General features: G+C 36.9%; 2 protein-coding genes across 2 annotated transcripts; one reads left to right on the top strand and one right to left on the bottom strand.

Moving 5' to 3' along the window:
- The first annotated feature begins 6,345 nt into the window (after window positions 1–6,345).
- On the top strand, window positions 6,346–9,995 carry LOC119998792 (CRAL-TRIO domain-containing protein C23B6.04c-like). Its single transcript, XM_038846227.1, has 6 exons — window positions 6,346–6,530; window positions 8,032–8,120; window positions 8,228–8,404; window positions 9,014–9,112; window positions 9,193–9,438; window positions 9,527–9,995. The coding sequence occupies exons 2-6, from the start codon at window positions 8,055–8,057 to the stop codon at window positions 9,818–9,820; spliced, it is 882 nt and encodes a 293-aa protein (XP_038702155.1). The 5' UTR covers window positions 6,346–6,530; window positions 8,032–8,054; the 3' UTR covers window positions 9,821–9,995.
- Window positions 9,996–10,173: 178 nt separating this feature from the next.
- Window positions 10,174–12,357, bottom strand: LOC119998799 (protein AE7-like 1). The gene is made up of 5 exons (XM_038846241.1): window positions 12,128–12,357; window positions 11,819–11,924; window positions 11,569–11,668; window positions 10,934–10,979; window positions 10,174–10,511 (listed from the first exon to the last, which is right to left on the bottom strand). The coding sequence occupies exons 1-5, from the start codon at window positions 12,237–12,239 to the stop codon at window positions 10,411–10,413; spliced, it is 465 nt and encodes a 154-aa protein (XP_038702169.1). The 5' UTR covers window positions 12,240–12,357; the 3' UTR covers window positions 10,174–10,410.
- Between the last annotated feature and the right edge of the window lie 991 nt (window positions 12,358–13,348).

A 13,348-nucleotide genomic window follows, 5' to 3' on the forward strand; every position in this document is an offset into this window, starting at 1 on the left:
TTCTTGTGGATTGAGCCATTCCTAGATGCGTGTATGTTTAAAATTCTGACAAATCCCCTAAGCATAGATTTGTATTTTATGAGGTCATTTTTGTTGTTGGGCAACTAATCTGGGTCGAGTAAAATGTCTTTATTTGCACTGTGAAAAAATGAGGGGTCTTATTTTAGGTGGTGGTTTTTGCTCGAGGATTATTAGGTATGGATTAAGGTAGGTAATCTAAATTTGGGGGTGGGGTGGTGGTAATCTTTCTTAATACTTGGGCTATTGCATGCAGGTAATCCTTATTCGGCTTGGATGTGATATGTGGTGGTAGACGTCTAGATAGGTGGTGGTGGTAAAATTATGTTGTAGATATACGTTGGGTAGGATCTACAATGATTTTTATTTGTAGCAGATTTCTATTTTCGACCGTTCAGAAGGTTTTAGTATATCTTCGTTCATTGAAACTATCTTGTATAATTGTGGAGGTTTTTTTTGTTGTCACTAGCGGAGTTTCGAAAATTCATTTTCATTTTTTGAGTCTGAATAATAGTTTCTTGTTGGAAAATGATAGTGTTAAAAGAGCAGGAAAAAAACTAGTAGGAAACTTATCTCTGTTTCTTATTAGTGAAGTTTATCTACGTGGGTGGGGAAATAATCAAAGTTTCCTCTTGCATTAAATAACATTTTAGCAAATTGTATTTAAGTTTAATGATTTTTCATGGTCACTGGCCCATCCAAGAGTCACCTGATAGATGGAATCCAAGTTAGGAATCGAATAATTTTTTCGTAAGACAATTGGAAATACAAATATTTTCAATTATTTTCATCCTGAAATACTTGCTGAAATTTAAGGAACTGAAAACACCAAGACAATTTATGTGGTCAACTTCATCTCTCTTCGAAGATCTGTAAGCTCAAAGTGGTAGAGCACTCGGACCAGCAATTGGCTTCGAGGGGTTGGTGGTTCGAATCCACTCAGATCTAACGTATTGTTTTTGAATTTAGTGGCAAATTAATGTAATTTAACGAACGATAATATTCAAAATTATTACTTGGATGAGACAATTTTTGGACAGCTGTAGTAATTTATTTGTTTGATTCTGACTTGAGGAAAAAACTGTGTTCCACTTAATCGGATGATTGATGACTTGAACTTTTTCCATAAAGAATTATTCTCATTAATTGTAGAAAAGCGTGACGAAGATAACCTGTTTTAACATCAGTCACGAATAGATTTTGATTTCGTTTGTAATTATATGATGTTATTTCGTTGAGCAGTCATCCTTCCCATGGTTTCTAAATATACTATTTCCCGAGGACAATGCGGGATGACAATGAACGGTGGTTTGGTTGGTAATCGAGTTGGTTAAATATATATGTGTTTAAGGTTCGATTTTAATGAAAAATAAATTTTTCAATGGTTTTTAAAAAAAGAAGAGAAAAAATACAATGCGGGATGTATTATGTGGATAAACCGAGTCTTTTCTGTCCTTGATAAGAACACAATGGGAGTTTCAACAGCTTATGCTAAAAGCAGTGTATAATGAATGTTACAATGCTACTTGGGATTGATGAGGCTGCGACGTTGGAGAATAGAGCATTTACTCCCATTGTTATCTTTGACTGGGGTCTCAGTTGAAGGCAATGTTTGATTGCCGACTTGGTTTTAATCTATAAATAATGGTCTCTTCTTTTACTAATTTTCTTGTTTGCCATTCTAATAAGCTAATTGGCTTGAGGTAACTATGTCGGCATGTCTGTTTCTGTTGAGCCTTTTTGGGTATTTTGCGACACCGGTTTGGTTAATGTATGAAATTTCTTATTACTTGTGAGTTGTGATTGTTGCTTGTCAAGTGGAAATTGAATTCTCATTGCATAGAGTGCGGCGAACTTACCATTTGTTTGCTTTGTACCATTAGATATATAATATATTTACAGTGGAAGCCTGGAGAAACGGGCAAACAGAGGAGGTGTTGTTGGAAATGAAAGGCTTGCTAAGCCAAACACATAAAATATTCATTTCACAGAAACCACAAGGGGCAGAGCTCGGAGCCTCTGACTCCCTGACATGGGCATGTTGCCTACCCATTCATGTGACGTGATGAGTATTAACCAATCAATATGCGAAACGTGTCACACCAATCCCAGTAAGCAAAATGCTTTTTCTCCTTCCTCCTCCAACATGTCTCCATTGGTCTCAACTACCTAACCCCCTCCCAGATCCACCAGATCCAGACCGTCGATAGGGGCAATTCCAGTGGCGAGGACGGAGGTTGAGTCTACGGCTTCGGATGGAGGTTGAGTCAAAGTTGTGTCCCAAAGTGGCGAGCCTCCTCCGTCGGACCTTCTAACTCGACCATTGACCAGTTGGGTTCTCTATCTTGACCACCACATGGTGTGCCTTTGTGACTCTCCTTCCCCCACCACCGAAAGGAGGGGGCCATTTTTTTTTTCCTGATCTCAAAAAACCCGAACAACATTTTCAATAGCAAAAAAGACCCATGACAGAGATTGGAGATCAAGAATTGTCGGAGAAGAAGCAAACTCTTTTAGATCTAGATCATGAACACGTGTCGCATAATGAATGGTTGATGTGCAAACGTGGTGGGCATCAACCACTGAATATTTTCTTTCCACTTGACTATCACACAGAAGCTAATGCATGTATTAACTGAGATTCAGGGAACTTCTTTGTTGGTACCCCTGGCCCTGCAATCTGTAACTTTGTGCTTTGTACTTCTACTTCAATGTCTAACATAATCACCATCCCTGCACGGGCCATCTTCTTTCAGGATCAGGTAGCCATTGAGTCCGTTTCTTCTTCTTCTTCTTCTCTTTTTTGCTGCACTGCGAACTCTGTTGGTGGTTTGATCTCATAATCTTCTTAATCAGAGCTTTCCTGAAGCTGAAAACTTTGCTTATCAACTCAACAGTCTTGTACCTTTTTTGGTTGAAACCACTGATCTCGCCCCTTGGTCCAGTTTTCACGAGTCTTTCGTAGCCTCCAGTTCTCTCGAGCCTTGGCGGAGAACATCTCTGCAGCCTGAAGCTATTGCTTAGCCACATTGTTCAAGTATTATTCCAGGATCTGCCAGACACAGGAAGAGTTTAAAAATACTGAAAATGAATAATAGTTAGGGTAGCTTCTGAGAAGTTGCAACTTGCAAGCCATGACAGCACTGGCTAAGAGAAATTTATTGCCAGTGGTGTACGTTGACTACAACTGGCATAGCTTATCATTTATCCTCTTTTGAGGCCCAATAAGTGGAGTTGACGTCAAGATTTCAAGTAGGATATCTGTTTTACCCTTTAGTTCATTACATGTGTAATTATTGTACACGGTTGAAACAAGTGATGATCTGTTGAGGGTCGCCAACAACATGCACAAATAAGAGAGATGGGAGCTCGACATTGGTATCAGTCAATCAACTTTCAAGTTAGTAAAGATAACTAGGAGACAGACAGACAATTAAAAAAAAAAAAACAAAAAAGATAAAAGATTTCAATTGTTGAGATCCTTAACACTTCTTAAAAAAAGAGAGAGAAAATAGTAAAGTGGATAGAGTTTAGCGTGACTGTCGTAGTGGGCTTCGTGTGAAGTGTTTCTAGAAAGCGACTCCATGATGACGGGTTCCAGTCTTGGTTCCCATGGGCTTATCCTACATCCGGATTCGACTCACTCTTTTTTGTCACTAGCATGATACGTGTTGAATCGGATGATTTCTCGGTTATCAACAAAAAATTTCAATATGCACTTAATTTTTTACCTTTAATGCCTGTAGGCAGTCAGGTATTTTCAGGACCCAACAGCATATGAAAAAACTAAGTTTGTTTACACAAAAAACAAAGCTAGTGTGGAGGTCATGAGATCATTCTTTGATGTTGAGAATCTTCCAAGAGATTTTGGGGGAAAAGCCACCCTAACATACAATCACGAGGAGTTCTCGAAACAGATGGTCGAGGAAGATGTGAAAACAGCCAATTTTTGGGGAATTGACAAGAAGATAATCAACACTTCCGGAGCTGCGGTGCAGCAGAGCCGCAAGCCATGGCATCTGATCAAGTTCTAAATAGTCATGAAAAATAAAGCATATGATTCTGCCTTCTCTGTGAGTCGTTGGGCCGTTGGCAGGGGAATCAGATGGGCCGAATGCCCTTATGTACTATTGCTTGTGTTATTTTGGGCTGGGCCCAAAGTCCATTATATGGTCCCGTCTGGCCGTCTGTCTATCTGACTGACTTGACAGTGATGGGTCAATAAAAAGTGTTTGGGCCTCAAGGGTGTTTGCTTATTTTTTTTATATTTTTTTTTCTTTTCTTTTAAAAGTTGTTTGTCGGGACTTGACTTTAGACAAGTGCTTTTGTTGTATTGTACCGAACGGAGGATTTGGAACGACAAAGACTCTGACAAATGGTGGTTGTAGATCCAAAAATAAGACATTTTGTCAAATGAGTTGCCCTCAACCAACCCACTTTCAAGTTTCAACCATTGAATTGAAGTGACGTAATCATGACCTTGGAATTGGTCAAGATCAGCGTGCTTTCTCAAATCTAAATCACACGTTATATACACTCAATATAGAATCAATATAATTATTTTTACATATGTATAATCATTTCTTCCGATTGCCTTCGATAACTACTCAATTGAACAAATTAATTCATTGAGTTTAATAACAAAAGTAATAAATTTTAAGATGGTATTAGAACAAGAGGGAAGTTGGGGCGTTGCTCCTTCACGGGTTTTAAATTTTCATGTGTTTTGACCGTTTGATTATTCAAAACGAACAATATTTATTATATAGAATCAATATAAATATTTACATATGTATATTCATTTCTTCGTATTGCCTTTTATCATGTTCGAATATGTATAAAGATTATGAAATGCCTTAACTCAATAAGTTAATTGAATGATAAAGTAACAAATTAGAAAATGATACTGGAGCAAGAGTACCGGAGCAAGAAGGTCGAATAAAATTCACTGAGAGATTGGGTCATATGATTGGGTGTTGCCCCTTAACGGTTTTGAACTTACACATGTTGGACTGTCAAATTATCCTTCTCACAGGTGCAATCGAGTGTCAGAATATGCTATAAAAATTGTAAAATGTCTCAATTAAACAAGTTAACTTATTGGTTGAATGAGATATTATAAGAGATCATACATAAATAATTGAATTTATGTAAGTCTTCTGTTCTGACTGATATTTTAAAGAAATGTAGTTAGTACAATAAATTAATTAAATAATTAATGCGTGTCTGTTGCTTTGTGATATGCAAATGTTTAATATTTTTGAAGCAATAATAATTATTAATAATTTATTAAATCCTGTGAGAGGTCTTTGTTTTGGTAGGAATACCAACTCATACGACTTTCAAAACGTGAAAGAGAGAGTCCATCAGAAGCTGCAAGAACACATGCTCAGATATTCAACAAGACGGCTATCTCATTTCCTCACTTTGAGACACAATAACTTATAATTCAATCATACATATACATATAAATATATAATGCATTTGGATATTGATTATGATAAAGACTTCATAACAATAAATATATTACTATATTCTTATTTGCTAAAATTTTTATTTGAACACATTCTAGATCTGACTTTTTTTTTTCTTTCTCTTAGGTCACACCTCACAGCAATAAATCTACTCGCACACAACATCTCTCTAAAACCCTTTACTCATCCCTTCAATGGGAATCGAACTCACTCAAATACTTGAATGCCCGAATGAAGTAGTCATGAACAACGCTACTCATGATTCTGAATATGAACTTGATTACCTATGATTTTGAGTAAAATCATGTGTTCTTTAATGTTTATTATTGTATGGGCCTATAAATTTGCGGGATATTGTGTGGGTCTATAAATTTAATTAATGCATATCGGAATGATAATAATCACAGATTCCCGTGTCATCTTTATAAAACCGTCAACTCAGCACAGATCTCATGTGGGATCCAAATACGTCGGGTCGATATTCTCCTGATTCGAAAATTGGGCAGGTTTATTTCAACATCAAACAACCAGTTTTGTGTGAAATCCTTTTCAAATAATTACATCAACTACCCTTTAAATTTCATCATTTATTAATTGCTCGAAAAATAAATTATTTATTTATTGACAACTTTTAAAAATGAATGTCCGACTAGACTAGTTGAACAATTGTTTTTCGCTTATACTATTATTTTATTTTTCTAGGAAAAAAGTATAAAATAATTAAATAAAAAAGAAGCATATACATAAATATAATATGGAAGTAATAATATATGATGGCCAAACTGGACCATCGCAGAGACCCCACTACCTGTACTAGGGACCAATATTCGGGTCGCACCAAAAACGCGTGTATTCCATTCACTGGCATTTTCGGCCATAAATGTGGAAGTACAAAGCTGCGGCATAATCTCTCTCGCTCGCTCCCTCCATTTCCGTTCTGAGGCGTCGCTTTGACCTTGCTAGCGTACCGCATGCTCTCTGTCACGCCATTAAAGCTTGAGCAGTAACTCTTCCCTGCGCGCATCTGTGTTTCTTCAGGTGCGTAAACTGACATTTGTCTCTCCAAAAACTGTGAATATTAATTCTGGCTCCTATGTATGTGAATCAGCTGCCCTTCTTCATGTGATCAAAGAAGATCTATCGCTGTTGAATGATAAGAAATTGATTGTATATTTGTACTGTATGTGTACGTGTATTGATCCTTGCTTGAACTACTTGATACCGTGTTTAATGGTTGTTAAGCGTTCTGATTGCTTTATGAGCTATATTGCTGCTTCGATGCTGCCATGGAATCTCTGATCCGATGGTAATGGTATTTGTTTCTTCTGTGTTGACCTTGAATATTGGGAACTCAGCCTGATCCTTCCTATTATAGTAAGATTATTTGATTTGATTAAAGTAGATCAACAATGGAATGATGATTAGAAAAACTGAAACGGCACAGCAGCATCCGTTGGTCTGCGAAAGTGTATGGATTATGATTCCGATTTGCATAATAAAGTTAAATTAGTATTTTGTCACAGAGTCTTTTCAAACACTGTCCTTCTGATTGAAGACTTGAAGATTTAATCAATCTTAAGTTTGATTGTATTTTCAGTCATCCTGTTTTTTTCCCTAGTGGACGCAATTTCCTTTTGTGTTGGTGGTCAAAGGAGGCAGGTGGTGGCAGATTGCGGCTCCTCTACGCAGTTTACCTTGACGGATTTTACGTTTAGGAAGATTTAATTATACGGTAGTTTAATTCCCCCCGTGTTATGACCTGCACAGATCAGACAATGAATGGTTGCCATAATCTATGACCACATTTTGGCTGGTCAATGGAGTTAGAGCCCTGTTATAAATTTCACTCATTATTAAGTTGGAAGGATTCCAGAAATTTAACACGGCTAGAAAGTGTGCGAAAAGAAAATCCTGCTTCATGTTCAAAGGTTGAATTGGGATTCTTTGAAAAAAGGATTAGTGATAAGATTCATCTTACTGGTAAGCTTCCATTTGCGGAAGCATTGAAGAGGGCTCAATGGTTGTAGAAGCTTCGGAATTGTGTTTGGAGATAAGATGTTTGCGATCCAAAATAGTGGTCCACATTTGTTTCCTTAGTCAGTGTCAAGTGTCAACTTGAGTTGTAGTCTAAACGTACCATTTGTTTTAAGCTCTACAAACAGAGTCACAAGTGACATGTATATGTATACATAGATTTTAAACGCATCATCTGTATCTAGTGAACCAAGCTTGACTGGTATGGATTTGTTGTTGATAAGAAATCATATAATATAAGGCTGCAATTCATTTATGTAATTGGGGATCGTAATTTCCCCATTTCAACAAGCATGCAACTTGCAGTCTTAAGATGTGAAATAATTTCCTCTAGCGCACTTGCCCAATTCAGTAGCTTTTCAACCTTAATGTGTATGAGATATGTTACTTAATCAATCAATTATGTAATCCAAGTTCAATTGTGTGTTTTACACCTTTCTCCAGCACAAAAGACACGCCGGACACAAAATAGGAAAGATGTCTTAACAAAGATTATTTACTGCAGGTTGAAGTCCATTTATAGTCAACATGTATCTTTGGAAAAGAAACCCTCAGAACCATCAAGTGGATGATTCTGAAAATCCAGATGCAAAGGTAACATTAGGCTTGAATAAACTTTCATGCCCAAGATGTTATAGCATTCTCTGTTTATAGGTTTCTAATGTTGTACAAAGAGAAGCTGAAGAATTCTCTATGATCAGGTTACTGAACTTAGAGCTGCTATTGGACCCTTATCTGGACGCAGTTCAATATTCTGCTCAGATGCATGCCTGAGAAGATATTTGAAAGCTCGGAACTGGAATGTTGACAAGGCAAAGAAGATGTTGGAAGGGACGCTTAAATGGAGGGCAACTTATAAGCCTGAAGAAATTTGTTGGGTATGTGACATGTATCTTACATGCAAGTTGTCCACAAAATACAAAAAACGAGAAACATATGCATATAGTGGGTCCTTGGTCACATGATATATATATATCATGGGTCCTTGGTTAGTGTTTTATTTTTTGTCCATATCTTACCCAACTGCCCCTAATAATTTGCACACGGTTTTATTGCATTTACTTTGCAATTACTACTTTACTCCATAAGGATTTAACCCTTTGTCCAAGTCAAAATGTGGTTTATGCCAGAATGCTCTGCTTATATTACATTTGTCCTTCAGATGTGCTTTGCCTCTTTTAGTTGTGAAATACCTCTGGATCTAGTGTTCATGTTGAATTTCAATTAAATCTTGTAATTTCTCAGAAGAGATGAGACATTCTATGTGGTAAAAAATCTAGTGAGGTTAGAATTGTTAACTTGAAACCGGAAAAATAGCATAAGATCTCTCTGTCAATAGCAATGCATAGCTATCTTAGGCTTCTTTTTTTCACACTATATAACACATGTGTTGTTTGGGACTGAGTTTATGACAACCTTCTGTTGACATTCTAATTTCTTAGATCCATTTGAGCCTCCACTTATCACCTAGATTTGTTGTGGTACAGCATGAAATAGCACATGAAGGTGAAACTGGCAAAGTTTTCAAGGCAAATTTTCATGATCGATTGGGTAGGACTGTTCTCATCCTAACACCAGCAAAGCAGGTAAGAACTGTATTTTCTTCCTGGGGCATGTATGCAGTGAATTTATTCGAAATTAGCTACTGATTCTTTTATTTTGGCAGAACTCTGATGATGCAGAAAACAGTGTTCGTCATTTAGTCTATCTTATGGAAAATGCTATCCTTAACCTTCCTGAGGGTCAAGAGCAAATGTCATGGTTAATAGATTTCACAGGATGGAGCTTGACCACCAATGTCTCTGTCAGAACAGCTCGTGATGTCATTAACATTTTACAAAGCCACTACCCAGAAAGACTAGGCATTGCAATTCTTTATAGCCCACCTAGAATTTTTGAGGCATTCTGGAAGGTCAGTTCACCTCCAAGATAAAGCATAGCTACTGAGTATTTCATATGATAACCCTTTTATTTTCTTTTCTTCGCTTCAACTTCTGCAGGCCGTCAAGTACTTCCTTGACCCATTAACATTTCAAAAAGTGAAGTTTGTTTACCCGAAAAATAAAGATAGCGTGGAGCTGATGAGGTCATTGTTTGATGTTGAAAACCTTCCGAGTGAGTTTGGAGGAAAAGCCACGCTTGTATATGATCATGAGGAGTTCTCCAGGCAGATGGGAGAGGAAGATGTGAAGACTGCCAAGTTCTGGGGAATTGATAAAAGTCACACTGCCAATGGCCGTTCAAGGGCTGAGGTGGCACCGGAGCCGGTTGCTGCTTCACCAATCTCAAGTTGAATTCCCTTGTCTAATTCATGGACTGTAAAATAAGTACATTCCGCTTGGATTGAATGAAACGATACTATATACTCCTAAATTGAAGACATTGGGAGACATTCCTTGCGGATCTGAATGAACTTTGTTTTGTATGGCTCACTACTAACCATAAGAAAGGAGCCTCTGCTTCTCCTGTGTGCATTTTTTCTTATAGAGAATATAAATACAATGAAGAATTCAAACTTTTGTATGCTATTTTCCTTCTTCTAAAGACTGACACTTTGAATGAAGACTTAAAACTTCTTGTTGAATCAGAAGAAGGAATAGCCTCGAGATGCCACAGAAAACTGACAAGCATATATACAAGATTCATCTCAATAACTAAAGCACTTATTTGAACTGAACTGGGAACAAGAGCTTATACAGAGACAATCCACACTGCATCACGCTATATATGCCAGCATTGGTTCTGTTCATATAAAACTGTAACTGCTAGACTCATAGAAATACAGAATAAACTACATTCAGGAAATTGCATAGAACTTATTATCATTAACCAACTACTGCCAATAACTTTGTACAGTGGCTATAAAGCAGGTGATTGAACTTGATCAGAGTTCACTGGAATAGAGGCACTCATCCACAAGTTGGCGAAGATTGGGATTCTCCATAGCAGCTGCGACTCTTTCTTTGTCATTCAGTTGCTTGTTAACTGATGAATCAAGTAAAGTATCATAAGTCTTGGAAACTTTAAGGGAGGGACGCAAAGGGGACTGTATTGCACCAAAATGAACATGTATTGTACAATTATATATGGTGAAAATAGGGAAGCATGATAACAGCTTTATCTAGGGTCGAGCTAAGAAGATTCAGAAAAACAGCCAAGTAACTTCTCAAATATTTGTGGTATATGATTCTCTAATTGTGTCTCCTTGTACATTCCTTAGACACGTCATATATTAGCAAACTTAGAAATGACATGTTTATGGCTATATTTCTTCCTGCACAAAAATGACGACAAAATTGACCCCGTTCTTTCACAAACATACCTCCCCCAATGCAATTTTAAGTTTTTACAGTGAAGCATTATAGTGACACTGAAAAACAATATTACCAGTTATTGAGAAACTTAACCTGATTCTTCATTGGCATGAGATCCAGGAGATACTTTGATGTCAACCTGTATAAATAATTCATTTTAGACATATCAACGAAGGAAATGCTATATGACTATTACTGAAAACATGAGCAGACAACCTGTATAAATTATTCATTTTAGACATATCAACGAAGGAAATGCTATATGACTATTACTGAAAACATGAGCAGATAAACCCAATTTTTAAGGATAAGGTGCAATATTTCGAGAAACGACAAAGAATTCGAGTGCTATATACAGAAACCATTTCCCAAAACAAAAAGGTCAAATGATGCGCTATTGAAATTTTAAACTAACACTCAACGAACATGTAGACAAAGCAGATATATGTATATAATGATGGCTTCAACAGGTGAAACCATGAAAGGAAAGACAAACACTCACATCACTAGATAGTATATAACTGAGATGCCTCGCGTGAAGCATTTTATGTATCTCTCACAGAACACTATATTCTTAAAACAAGGGCAAAATAAAGAAAACAGACAATTCAAGAGGATAGGACCATAAAAAAAAAATATTATCAAATATCAAGAAGATCAACAATAGCTTAGCAGAACAAAAGCAGCAGATGAGAGATACTAATTAATTAATTAACAATGAAACTGACCTTAAAATGAGGAGGGAAACAGTCTTTTAGTTTAACTCGAAGGCAAAGACCAATTACTGTAGCCATACTGCAATGCTGAATGGTTGGAGTGAAAGTAATGCTAAAAAGACACAGGAAAAAAGGTCATTTTAGCACTGAAGAGTGAAGATCATGCCCAACAACAACAAATGCACAAAAAACTTTAAATTCTTAGTTCCAACGCCATGAATATCAACACGCAATCAGAAGGGGAAGCTCAAAAGATACTCACAGAATACGACCAAGCTTCTCATCAACGGTGATCGATTCCTCTGATAGAACACTGAGCTGCTCCAGTGAGTATGGATGCTCCGGATCTCTTATATCCCTCACGAAATTTACCAATTCCAAGTCAAGGATCGCAAGGGAAAAGATAGAACATCCATCAATCGAGCTCAAAATTAAATTGTCCATCAAAATCAAACTAATCTAGGGAATTGATCCTATCAAAACTCAAATAAATGCACCTCGTATGTTAATCACAGATCAGAGAAAACAAATTAAAAGATAGAGTCAGCAGGTGAATAAAAACCAAGGATATCATAAATTTCCAGAGGATCAACGGCATCGTCGCAATGAGGATCTTCAGTGCGGGCGATTCTCTCCTTCTTAGCATGAACGACTGGGTTGGCATTGATCAGACCCAGGGTCATCTCTGATCTTTCACTGTCTTTTCTGTTCTGTTCTTTTCCTTCGTTCTCTAATAGACTTTGCCCGATGTTCTTGATTTCCGTTCGTAAGTTCACGGCCCGTCTCAAACCGTCTCCCCGTCATGGAGTGCCACGTCATATGTTTTAAGAACCAGTGGGCGTCGCCCGCAGAATATGGAGCACTGCTTTTATGTGTCGAGTTCTTCGGTTCCTACGCTGCGGACGCAACTCGTCTGCATTCAGTACTCTGCATTACATAAATTGACCTTTTTTTTTTTTTTTAGTGAACTTGAGAGTTGAGATATCTCGGTTACTGTCATTTTTTGGTTTTTTTTTTTATGTTTCCTTTTTTTATTTTTTATATGAATTATTTATTTCAGGGCCCACTGTTTTTTGTTTAAGACGAGCATTTTATTAATAGCAAATGAAGTACAAAATTCATTTTTTTACTATAGCGATACTATACAAATTTTTTATTTGAACGTTTGATATGATCCTAAATTTGAGTCATCAAACTCGTGAGAACATAATTTTTCCATCAGCTTAAAATTTAGACATCCCATATGAATTTAAATTTGGGCTGTTAGACTCGTACATACAGAAGTTTCTCATCAATTTACTATATATATAGTAAATATCCATTTCCCACCAATTTACTATCTATATATATATTATATCCATTTTGATCACCTAAAGATATGTCTCGTTTCAAACTGACCACTGTATTTTCAAATTTCTCAACTCGATTATTCACCAATGAAATTGTTCTCACGAAATGTCATTCGGTCATCGGAACTTGCCACTTGGCTGTCGGAGTGTCGCGTGACATTGCCAAATGACATTTTTACCCTGTGAACAGGTGACTTGTCTTTTTTAAAAAAAAAAAACTAAAAATGACGTGGCAATTGCAATCCTCCTCTCTCTCTCACACCTCTGCAACCCTCTCTATGCGGCTGCCGGAGGCCCAATCATCCGCAACTACCACCTCTGCAACTGCAAACGAATCTGTCAAGAAAGATACCATTCATGTCCAATCTACATACTCCAAATATTCAACCAAACTATCTCGGGTTTTCATTCGAATCAATCAAGATTATCTTAGAGTGTGTTTG

Source organism: Tripterygium wilfordii, chromosome 1, assembly GCF_013401445.1.
Source record: "Tripterygium wilfordii isolate XIE 37 chromosome 1, ASM1340144v1, whole genome shotgun sequence".
NCBI lineage: Eukaryota > Viridiplantae > Streptophyta > Magnoliopsida > Celastrales > Celastraceae > Tripterygium > Tripterygium wilfordii.

What these genes read in the sequence shown, in the direction of transcription:
- LOC119998792 (XM_038846227.1), top strand. Translation starts at nt 8,055, where the DNA reads ATGTATCTTTGGAAAAGAAACCCTCAGAACCATCAAGTGGATGATTCT. An exon ending in CTGAAAATCCAGATGCAAAG is followed by an intron (nt 8,121 to 8,227) that starts GTAACATTAGGC and finishes CTCTATGATCAG; the next exon opens with GTTACTGAACTTAGAGCTGC. An exon ending in TCCTAACACCAGCAAAGCAG is followed by an intron (nt 9,113 to 9,192) that starts GTAAGAACTGTA and finishes TTATTTTGGCAG; the next exon opens with AACTCTGATGATGCAGAAAA.
- LOC119998799 (XM_038846241.1), bottom strand. Translation starts at nt 12,239, where the DNA reads ATGACCCTGGGTCTGATCAATGCCAACCCAGTCGTTCATGCTAAGAAG. An exon ending in TGATCCTCTGGAAATTTATG is followed by an intron (nt 11,925 to 12,127) that starts ATATCCTTGGTT and finishes TGGAATTGGTAA; the next exon opens with ATTTCGTGAGGGATATAAGA. An exon ending in GAGAAGCTTGGTCGTATTCT is followed by an intron (nt 11,669 to 11,818) that starts GTGAGTATCTTT and finishes GTGTCTTTTTAG; the next exon opens with CATTACTTTCACTCCAACCA.